At 41.1% G+C, this 11,101-nt stretch overlaps 3 protein-coding genes across 3 annotated transcripts; 2 read left to right on the top strand and 1 right to left on the bottom strand.

Moving 5' to 3' along the window:
* The first annotated feature begins 598 nt into the window (after positions 1–598).
* Positions 599–6,040, top strand: LOC111596333 (UDP-N-acetylhexosamine pyrophosphorylase). Its single transcript, XM_023310500.2, has 3 exons — positions 599–892; positions 2,430–2,792; positions 4,741–6,040. Exons 1-3 carry the CDS (start codon positions 829–831, stop codon positions 5,847–5,849), a joined length of 1,536 nt encoding a protein of 511 aa, XP_023166268.1. The 5' UTR covers positions 599–828; the 3' UTR covers positions 5,850–6,040.
* Positions 6,041–6,439: 399 nt separating this feature from the next.
* Positions 6,440–8,798, bottom strand: LOC111596332 (ATP-dependent RNA helicase DHX33). Its single transcript, XM_023310499.2, has 2 exons — positions 8,676–8,798; positions 6,440–8,592 (listed from the first exon to the last, which is right to left on the bottom strand). The coding sequence occupies exon 2, from the start codon at positions 8,575–8,577 to the stop codon at positions 6,514–6,516; it is 2,064 nt and encodes a 687-aa protein (XP_023166267.2). The 5' UTR covers positions 8,578–8,592; positions 8,676–8,798; the 3' UTR covers positions 6,440–6,513.
* A 783-nt stretch (positions 8,799–9,581) lies between these two features.
* LOC111596334 lies at positions 9,582–10,444 on the top strand. The gene is made up of 4 exons (XM_023310501.2): positions 9,582–9,651; positions 9,713–9,989; positions 10,057–10,158; positions 10,218–10,444. The coding sequence occupies exons 2-4, from the start codon at positions 9,735–9,737 to the stop codon at positions 10,356–10,358; spliced, it is 498 nt and encodes a 165-aa protein (XP_023166269.1). The 5' UTR covers positions 9,582–9,651; positions 9,713–9,734; the 3' UTR covers positions 10,359–10,444.
* The last annotated feature ends 657 nt before the right edge of the window (positions 10,445–11,101 follow it).

Below are 11,101 nucleotides of genomic sequence, written 5' to 3' on the forward strand. Positions count from 1 at the left end.
GCCTCCGCCCCCTTCAGAGGCGACGCCCACGAAAGCAGACGCAGAATACTTCCATCAATATAGCGACCACACACATGCATACCCATACATACACATACATGCAAAACCTCAGTTATAGTATTTACATGTATTGAAAGAAAAAACAGAAAAATGCTTTATTTAGTTTATAACATTTACTGTAAATATATTTAAAAAGCCCAAAATAATGGTAATTTGCATTAATCATACGCATACGAATATATAAGTATGAGGCTAATATGTTGCTCGCATATAATTAGTACGAAGTTCTAAAAGAATATTTGTAGCAACATTCTGATAAATATCAAAAAGTATTTTTCTGTGTGCTAAAGTTGTCTGCGAATTTAAAACACTGTTTGTGACCAACCCGCTAGAGGAGGCGAACAAACATATATAATCTGACTTTCTTTTTTTATTTTAACTGAAAAGTTTGCCATTTTTCACTCATTTACAATCAAGCGATATCATGATTAGCTACACAGTATCGTATGAACATGCAATTTTATAGCAATTGCGATAAGTCACAGCGATAGTTATCGCACATCCCAAATATCGATTCGCCAATTGGATTCGCTTGGGGCTAATGGCCGTAGTGTTCGCTTTATATTTGTTAAGTTTTCATTTATGTACGCACGCCATCTGTTTTCAGTTATCCAACAGTTTGACATGTTGACGAACGGTCTATCGCGCAACAAGTACGAATAATAATAATAAAAATGTCCCGCTGAAAACAAGTGGCCAGTGTCAGTTACTAAGTGTGTGCATAACGCATGCCTATTTTTTTTTTTTGCCATTTCGCTTAAGAAAATTATGGGTCTCAACAGTAATTTCAGTGCTCAACAGCAACAACAAAGGCACACAGATTTCCAAAATGGTAAGTTTCCAGTTTATTTCTGATAAGAAGAGCGCCATTGCAATTTAACTGAGGAGTGGCGAAAGAACTAACATAGCGGGCTCGCTCCGGTCCTCAGTATAAACAAAACATATTTTATCGAAACACACATACATGTGCACGTGTGTATGGGAGCGTGTGTGTTGTGCTCTGTAGTATTTGGTGGTCGCGTTGCTCAGTGCGCACGGGCTTGTGTTAGTGACTTTAGCGGTTTATTGTCAACGTGTAATGCAGTCACCATTGTAGTCGACGTCGACAAGAACTACAACAATAATAGCAGTATGTAAAAAGACTAACTTGGTTTTCGACAACTCTTAGGCGAATATCATTTTGTGCTCGCCGTCTTCTCTCTTTCCTCTTGTTTCGCCTTGAATGAAACAAGTTTTTTGTGCAGAACAGGAACTCCCAACTGGAATTCAAACTGGAATTGCAACTGAAAATAGTCTAGTGCTACATACATTTACATATCTATGTATGTAGCTTGCCCTTAAGTATTTCTGGTTCTTTGTCTGCGCCAATCAGCATTAACTTTCGCTTTAGCCTGCGTTCACGGTCATTTGCTTCAGCAATTGCAATTTTAATCGCAATTATTCCAGCTCGATCTTCTAGGAAATTTGTTATCTCTGCCAAAATAATCCTATTTGAAACAATTATGAATAATGAGTCACATACTGACCGATTTCTTTCGTACCAAGCGTCAATTATATAAATATTATATGAAATGCGATAACCTATTTAGAAAATATATCAAATAACATGATTCAATCGCTTTCTGTATTTTTGGCTATAAATATTGGGCGATCAGATTAGATATCACTTATTGATAATATCTATTTACATTGTAAATACATTTTGTTTAGCTATAATCTTATAAAGCTTCCGCATAATGTGGTTATATTATATATATAATATATTATATATATTATATTATATATATATATATTTATAGTATTTTATTTATATAATGCAAATATTTTGTGCAGACACAAACATACATATATATGTATGTAAATATGGCCCTAACGACCATCACTATATGTGACTGCAAACACGTCAAAACACTCTCGCACACACACATGCACACACTCAACAGTTCAACTTGTTTACACACATGCGCGCCTGCCATTCAAGCAGCACCATCGAAGTCCACGTCGCTGCCGTTGTCTCTGCCGTTGTCGCTGCCACTGTCGCGGCCGGCGTCGCAGTCGCCAACGATAGGCAGCTCAAAGAAAAACTACTGAAGGCGTGCGGTTGGCGCACAGTTGCGCATTGCTAGCCGCACATAACGGTTCGTCTGACTCTTTACTAAAGCCATTATCAAAGTAAAAGGAAAAACACATTTATCGCGTTAAGCAAATAGAAATAATAAACAAAATAAAAAGTTAGGCAACGATAACAAAATCGCGCTACTTCATCAACAAAATAAAAATTCAGCATTCGCTATCTAATTGTCGCGCTCTTTCTCCTCACACCCTTTTTCTCCCCCTCCCCACCTCTCTTTCTCTCTCTCTGTGAACAGTCATCAAGCCGACAGCAACAACAATGACAGATCACCTGAACAAGCATCAAAACCGACTCGCCCAGGTGAGGCAGGAGCATTTACTTAAGTTTTGGGACGAGCTCACACCGGACAAACGTCTCCAGCTGGAGCGTGACTTAGCTAAGCTCGACTTTGATGAGATCAAACCCAATTGGGAACGTGCCACCATCTCAATGAATGCGAATGGCATCAAGCTGGACGGTCGCATGCAACCCATGCCCGACGAGCAGATACTGTCGATAGCTCGCACTACGCCGGACAAATTGAACGCCTATCGGGAGAAGGGATTGGAACAGATTGCCAAAGGCTATGTCGCGGTGCTGCTCATGGCGGGTGGACAAGGTGAGTGACAATATCAAAAATAAACGACATTCTTCGGAAATTGGGCGATTCAAATTGAGTTGTTGTCTTGCAAAGATATGATAGCGATCTACATACTTATACCGTATATATATATATATATATATGACAGACATACATGTGTATGTAAAACACTGAAAACACCTTGCCAAATAGGGGAATTTTACCTATTAAAAAAACAATCACTTAACTAAAATCATAGAATGTTAGGCACTCTGAAAAAGTTAAATGTAAACTCTGTTTGGCACACGCAGGCACACATACAAGCACAACTTAACAGGGGCGACTTATGCTTATGCTCTAGTTGTATATGTAAATACTGCAAGTTTTCATTGCAGCACACGCAAATTGCATCATGTTATGGACATTAACAGTGTTCTAACATTAAATGTTAATTTGAATTTGACTACAATGCACGCATATATAAAGACATGCATATACATATATATAGGCATGATTGAATTCCTGGGAATTTTTGATACATTTTTATTTCAATTGTGGATGCACAAATAACTTTGTGTAAATTCTAATATATGACTTAGCTGGAAATTGCAAGACGAAAAACAGAAAAACGTCAAAGTTTGTTTACTGTTTATATTTTTCTTGTTGTTTGCTGTAATTTGCACACTTATATAATATATGTGCTATTTTTAACTTTTTTTTCTGCTCGCAAGCGTCCAGAGATGAAAAAAATGTGGGGGGGGGGGGGGGTTGGTGGTGTATAACAAGGGAAGGCAATGCAGACTGCCGAGTCTCTAAACGCGTTTATGAGTGCACGTGTGCATCTGTATGTGTATATATGCATGTATGTGTGTGTGGATAAACAGCTAATTAGATTGATATAAAAATGCTTCATTAAGCGTGCCACATATACAGTTCCCTTTAAGCATACATACTCACAGACACCCACACTCACACTAAACAGCACACATACAAACGCACGAATCAACTGCCCACTCGTGCAGCTTTAGTTGTGGTTGTTACTTATAATTTGTAATTCAGCTTGCAAGACACGCCATACCAGGCAGGCAGGTAAAACAGCATAAAGTACTAATAATTTAAGCTATTCTTATGGCCAGCCAATCCAATAGACTGTCTTAGTTTGCCTCCTGCTATTGTTGTTGTTCCCCTTCTTTTCTGATTTCGATCAACGTTTGATATTTCCCGTTTTATTTCATTTTGCTTGCTGCAAGCAAAATCACGTAATTGCCTTAAACAAACAAAAGCAACAACAGCAAAGGCGAAATACGAAAGACGAAAAGTTAACGTTCGCCTGGCTCTTGGCATTTGGTTAGAGTCGATGTACGTACATGCATACATACAAATGTACGAACACACACGCTTCTTACGTATTTATGACACGTAACGTAACTATATAACGGTTATGAGTGTAACCGACTACCACAGCCCACGGCCGCTTTATTTATCGATAATAATGTTGCTGATCACTAGCTAATCGATAAGCATGCTATAATTAAAAAACCGGCAGTACTGCATACGAATGACCTTAAGACAGGTTTAAATGCTAAACAGCTATAAGAGTAGCAAGAAACAAAAAGATACAATAAATAAAAAACATTTCGAGCTCTTATTGAAAGCGAAACCGTAGCCGAATTAAGAGAAACAAGTTTTTAAGGTCAAGCGGCTAGGCGCGCAGCAACAGGCCCTAACAACAGACATAATAGTTAAATATATCTGCATGAGATCAGATCTGGAGATTTATAATAAGTATTTAATAATTGATTGTGTTGCATATGTATTTTTGCAATTACCAATTATAAACATAGAAATAGGTGTGCCATTTTTGGCAAAAGTGTGTCGATAACTAAATATATGGTCACCTTAAAAATAAATTTTTCGTCTAAGATTGGAAACCGTTTGAAATACAAAACTAATAACGAATAAAATGGAAATAATTTTGTCTTCCCAGGCACTCGACTTGGCTTCGATCAGCCCAAGGGAATGTATGACGTGGGCTTGCAATCGCATAAAACGCTCTTTCGCATACAGGCGGAAAGGATTCAAAGGCTGGAGCAGTTGGCCGAAGAAGCATGCGGCCAAAGGGGCTGTATTGTTTGGTATATAATGACATCGGAGCACACAATGCAGCCAACTCAGAATTATTTGGAAGCCAACAACTATTTTGGACTGAGGGAGGAGAATGTGGTGCTCTTTGAGCAGGGCTCATTACCATGCTTCGACTACGATGGACGCATCATTCTAGACGAGAAGCATCGCGTCTCGCGCTCTCCAGATGGCAATGGTGGCATCTACCGAGCAATGCAACGTGCAGGTGTTTTGGATGATATGGAGAGGCGTGGCATACTCTATGTGCATGCGCACAGTGTTGACAACATACTGATTAAGGTGGCTGATCCCATATTCATTGGCTATTGCGTTCAGGAGCAGGCGGACTGTGCCGCCAAGGTGGTGGAGAAATCATCACCCAATGAGGCAGTCGGTGTGGTGGCCATTGTCGATAACAAATACCAAGTGGTGGAGTACAGTGAAATCTCACCAAAGACGGCCGAAATGCGCAACGCCGACGGACGTCTCACATATAGCGCTGGGAATATATGCAATCACTTCTTCACTGTCGCCTTTCTACGTAAGATCGGCAACAGCTATGAGCGTAAGCTGAAGCTGCATGTGGCCAAGAAAAAGATACCCTTTGTGGACAATGCGGGCAATCGCTTGACGCCCAATCAACCCAATGGCATCAAGATTGAGAAATTCGTTTTCGATGTCTTCGAATTTGCTGAAAAGTTTGTGGCAATGGAAGTGCCACGTGACGAGGAGTTCAGTGCCCTCAAGAATGCCGATTCGGCTGGCAAGGACTGCCCAAGCACAGCACGCGATGACCTCCATCGCTTGCATCGCAAATACATAGAGAACGCCGGCGGCACTGTTCACGGTGACATTTGTGAGATTTCGCCATTTGTTAGCTATGCGGGCGAGAATCTCGAAGAGCTTGTGGCTGGCAAATCCTTCAGCAGTCCCGTTTACTTGCGCGAATCCCCAATGCACGGACATCTCTAGAACACCAATACACGCCCACACACCCACACCCACACACATGCATATGTACATATAGACTGATAAATGTGGATAGTTTCTGTTAAAAAAATTATGTTCTTTGATTCCATTGTTTTTCAGTACTTAAAGGCAATATTCACAATATATTTATATATATAAAATTATCGTTTGTTTAAACATTTCATTCTCTGTGCAATCTTAATGTGAATATACATATATATGTAACGAAATATATAAAAAATATACAATATATATATGCATATTTTTAATATGTTAAAAACAATTCGAAAAAATCAAGAAAAATAAATGCCTTTGTTATTTTATTTGACAATATCAAGTCAGCTAGAGTCGCTCATTTCGAGGCAACACTGTAGCTGGGGAAGCTTGAATTAAATTCAAATTCTAATTAAAAATTATAAAACAAAACTTCAAGATTCAGTAGATTTTTTAAGTTACTTAAAGACAAATTTAGTTTTCTTTAACTCGAGCGAACACTGTAGCCCTAAACCGATTTGTCGCCACCCGCAAGAAAAGTCAGCTTTAGGAATACATTTTTTATATATTAAAAAAAAAAACAGTCTAAAAACAATTTTTTATAGAAACATAACTTTTGTTTTTGTTTTCTTTGTATTTTGTGTGAATCGTATGAAGCATATCAAGTGGAAGTTCATTTGAGGATACACTTGATGGATGGCACGATCTCCTCGATCCAATCGATGCTGATCTCTGTGACCTGCCGCAGGAAATTGTGCTCCGTTTGCACGAGCTCCGTGAAGAGGATGCACTGCGGCTTGTATTTGCCATGCAGGACACTCGACGGGTGTATCTTGGCCTTGACGCGCCCACTCAGTGTTAGGTAGTGGCCCTCCTTCTGGAGCAGAGCGATGTTGTCAAATAAACCTGTCAGCAAGCACTTCTTGACGGCGTCCATGTTGTCGCCGCAACTGTTGAGTGCCAGGTTTAGCCTGGCGCTAATCTCGGCCAGCTGATTGCGCACATTGCGCGCATAGTTAAGATTGCGAATATTTAGGAAATTATCGTGACACCAGATCTTGGGCTTTTCCGTCTTCTGGAAGGTGGCGAAAACGTTGAGCAGGGTGAGATGATCGCCATGCTTCGATTGGAACTTTGCATGTGCCAGGGCAGCCAGTTCGCTTTTATCCGCATGGCCAATGAACACGTTGTCGCTGGACAACGCAGCGACCAGACTGAGCATCTCCTCCATGCAGCCAAATGTGGGCGCCGCCAGCAGCAGCTTGGCATATCGTGGATCCAATGGAAACTGAGCCATCCAGCGACCCGTTGTCGTTATGCTACCCGCCTTAATGGCGCCCAGTTGCTCGAGAGCTTTGTAGGCGCTCTCCACGCCCTCCGCCGGCGGCTTATCTATGAAATCGAAGCTGGCACAATCGATGCCCAGCGCGAGCAACTGCAGCACTGTGGCAGTTAGATTCGCACGCAATATTTCGGGCTGTGCAGCGAGACGAAACTTCTCCATGTTGCCCTTCGTGTAGATGCGATAGCAGAGACCCGGTGCATCGCGTCCGGCACGTCCGCTGCGCTGCCAGGCCTGAGCCTGTGAGATGCGCACAGTCTTTAACAGATCCAGGCCGGAGCTGGCATTGAAGGACTTCTCCTTCACGTAGCCACAGTCGATGACGCATCTTATGCCCGGAATGGTAATCGAAGTCTCTGCTATATTCGTGGCCAACACAATTTTGCGTGTATTCGCTGGAACTGGCAGGAAGCATTCCAACTGCTTGCTCTGCGCCAGCTGGGCATAGAGTGTGAACACGCGCACATCCGAGGGGCCCGAATTGTTGATTCTCGCCAGCTGACGGATCTGTTGGGCCAATGCCTCGATCTCTTCTTGACCAGTTAGAAATATGAGCACATCATGGTTTATGGGCTCGTGCCGATGAATATCGAACAGAGTGACTAGCGCTGCATGTATATAGTCCTCCTGCGGCTCCTTGGCGTGCAGCACACGCACCGGATGTGTCCGACCCTCCAGGTACATGCCCTTCACATTGAAGTATTTGCCAAAGTGATCGATGTCCATCGTGGCGGAGGTAATCACTAGCTTCAGCTTGGTCAGTTTGTGTTTGCGTCGCTCCTGCTGCGCCTCCTTGACAATGCCAAACAGCAGATCTGCATTCACTGTGCGCTCGTGCGCCTCATCCAGCATGATGACGGCATAGCGACGCAGTAGACGATCCGCTATCGCTTCTCTTAGGAGTATGCCGTCGGTCAGATAGCGTATGCGTGTCCTGTCCGTTGTCGTATCCTCAAAGCGTACCGTATAGCCCACCGTGTCGCCCACATTGCTCGCCAGCTCCTGGGCGACACGTTTGGCTATTGTTATTGCGGCCACGCGTCTTGGCTGTGTGATTCCTATGATGCCGCTATTGGCATAGCCTGCTTGCAGCAGGAATTGTGGTATTTGCGTTGTTTTGCCAGAGCCCGTCTCACCCATGATTAGCAGTGTATCATTGCCCTCCAGCTCCTTGAGTATGCGCTGTCTGCAGTGATAAACGGGCAACGCTTTGCGCTCCTGGTCGATGCAGTTCCGCTTGTTGCCAAGCAAATTTTTATTATTGATCGGACTGTAGTTGGGTTTCTTGATGCAATTCTGCTCTTTCATTGGTTCAATTTTACGCTTGACAGCGAAAGTCGAGGTCAAACTCATATTGCCATTACCATTGCCATTTATCAGGTATTTCGATTCCATTTTGCGCAGTTTTTACTGCAAAAAAACGTTGTTAGCCCGCCTTTGTTTGTTTATTTGTAATACAATTGACGTTATCAATTGTAAATGGCGACACTTACCGGAACATGGGCTATCAAAGCGGCAACTTTATCGAGAGGTAAATATATTGCTTGTAAATAACTAGAAAACAAATAAAAACACAGTTTTGTGGCCAACGGCGCTGCACGTTTGTGCTTTAGTGATGTGCAAAGTACAACAGTATCGTTGCATATCAAATATCGATAGCTTAGCTTATCGTAAGCTTAATTTATCGAACCTACAGATCAGGCATAATATTGAATAGTAAAAATAGTATTGAATAGTAAAAATAGTTTTGAATAGTAAAAATATATAAACCATATAATGGCTTCATAGTTTCATATTAGCCATTTACTGTATATTTATTTAATTGGTATTTCTAATTACAAAGTATTTCGCTTATTTTTGTCTTTTTCATATTTAAATAAGCTTTTCCCATTTTTTTCTTCTTTCCGGTTTGCATATTTAGATCGTCTTTAATACCCCTCAACGATATTATTTTATCGTGGCCGACAGTGCTGCCCATCAGAATAAATAGTGGTAACTATTACTCGCCCCTCCTTTTATTCAATATTTCCCAACTTTACGGGGAGATCCAATTAGACCATTAAGTCGTGTCAAATTACTTAGCCTCTCCAACTACCTTACCTTACCACATTTCATATTATTTTAGCTCGCGAAGAAATACTGGGAACATTATAAATGTAATTTCTCCGACCACAATTTTTTATAATCCCATATTTTAGTTCAACAAATAGGAGGATGTACTAAAAAATAGTTTTAATGCACTCCCCACTCATCTGGGAATAAAGTGCTTGAGTAGTACAATCACACCCTGGGGAATAAAATACTCGATCAGCCCAATCACAAATTGGGGAAAAAATACTCGACTAGCGCAATCACAAGTTGGGGAATAAAATACTCGATTACCACAAGTCAAAATGTTTGCGTTAAACGTTGAATGACGGCGCTTCGCGTTGAATGACACTTTGCCCAGCTGTTTTCGTTTTTTCATCGGTTCGTATTTGCTACAACATTTCTCGAGCTGCGCATTTTGACGAACATTCCTATATTTTAGCTTGAATAAAAAACGTACAAATATGGTTGCTGGTGGCGCATCAGATACGGGCGGCGTTAAGCCCATGTCCATAGCGGGGCGCATGGTGCGCGAACGCGAGCGCCTCATCGGCATGACGCCCGATGAGCGGGCCTGGCGCAAACAATGGCTGAAAGATCAGGAACTGCACCACGGTCCGCGCAAGGTTCCCGCCCTCGAATTGGAGCTGAACAATCCCATCAAGCGCATCTACCGTGCACCATTGGATATGGTGTGCAAAGCACTGACGCCCGCTCTGGTGCGTGCATTATTTGTTGTTATGTAATCGAAAAAATCCAATTGATTTCGTTGGCAATCTCTTGCAGGGCTTCCAGCGTGCCTACACCGTGCGTTATTGGACGGGAAAAGCGCTGCTTGCTTTAACTGGAATCTACAGCATTGCTTACTATTTCAAATACAATCAAAATGTAAGTGTGTCGGTGACAGTGCTGGTCGCTACTTTCTTCTTTTATGTGTTTCTTGACAGGATTGGACGCGTAAGGGCGGCTGGCGTGTGATATCCTCTCGCAAGGCTTGTGTACCCGGCGACGAAGGCTTTCCCCGTCTCTCCGATCGCTCGGCACCGTCGGACTATGCGGTGCGTGGCTTCAAGCAATCGCCCATCTAAGCTGCAGAAACTCCGTTTGAAACGTTTTTTAAAATTAATGTTAGCCAAAAATGAAAAACTCAATTCTAAATAAACATGGAACAACATCACACACATGTGCATATACATATATAAATCTTAGTGTATGGAGCGGTGTGAATGGCCACTGTTTTCTGATTTATGGTGCCCTGTGAGGGTATTAAAGTATGTAAGTGCGTATCATCGCTGTAAGAGTATCAAGATTCAGAGTAATTAATTTTTTCACAAGTAACATAATCTATATTATTTTATATTTTTATATTTTCGTTTGAAAAAATGTTTACAAAACTTTAATGACGTTTGCTATGAATACACAATAGATAGTAATGTACTTATAAATTTATTTATCTTCTCTGAAAGGGTATTCAAAATTCGACTTTATCATATAATTACATTCTCATACTGCTGCGTTTTGCATTTTATTAAATTTTTTTTAAATTTTATTGCTCAAACGCTGTTTCGGCACTTTTCAGCAGCTGCGCTCCATTTGTTACTATCGCAGATTTTCTTTTATTGTCATTTTCGACTTCTAAAGTATTAAAACAAAATAAAATTAGCTTGTTTTATTTATTTGTAAATAATAAATACAATTTAAAGCATATTCGCGCGCGTACTAACGTTTGAAAATGATTAATTTTTGTCAGAATAAAACAAAAACAAAGAAATTCATTATTAAAAAAAATATTTCTTATCTAATGACCCAGTTAAGTGGGTAAAACAGCGAA

This window comes from Drosophila hydei, unplaced genomic scaffold, assembly GCF_003285905.1.
Source record: "Drosophila hydei strain 15085-1641.00,03,60 unplaced genomic scaffold, DhydRS2 tig00008116-arrow-pilon, whole genome shotgun sequence".
NCBI classification, from domain to species: Eukaryota; Metazoa; Arthropoda; class Insecta; order Diptera; family Drosophilidae; genus Drosophila; species Drosophila hydei.

Coding starts and splice junctions, on each gene's coding strand:
- LOC111596333 (XM_023310500.2), top strand. CDS start 829: ATGGGTCTCAACAGTAATTTCAGTGCTCAACAGCAACAACAAAGGCAC. Junction 893..2,429: donor GCACACAGATTTCCAAAATG/GTAAGTTTCCAG, acceptor CTCTGTGAACAG/TCATCAAGCCGACAGCAACA. Junction 2,793..4,740: donor GCTCATGGCGGGTGGACAAG/GTGAGTGACAAT, acceptor TTGTCTTCCCAG/GCACTCGACTTGGCTTCGAT.
- LOC111596332 (XM_023310499.2), bottom strand. CDS start 8,577: ATGGAATCGAAATACCTGATAAATGGCAATGGTAATGGCAATATGAGT.
- LOC111596334 (XM_023310501.2), top strand. CDS start 9,735: ATGGTTGCTGGTGGCGCATCAGATACGGGCGGCGTTAAGCCCATGTCC. Junction 9,990..10,056: donor AAGCACTGACGCCCGCTCTG/GTGCGTGCATTA, acceptor AATCTCTTGCAG/GGCTTCCAGCGTGCCTACAC. Junction 10,159..10,217: donor ATTTCAAATACAATCAAAAT/GTAAGTGTGTCG, acceptor GTTTCTTGACAG/GATTGGACGCGTAAGGGCGG.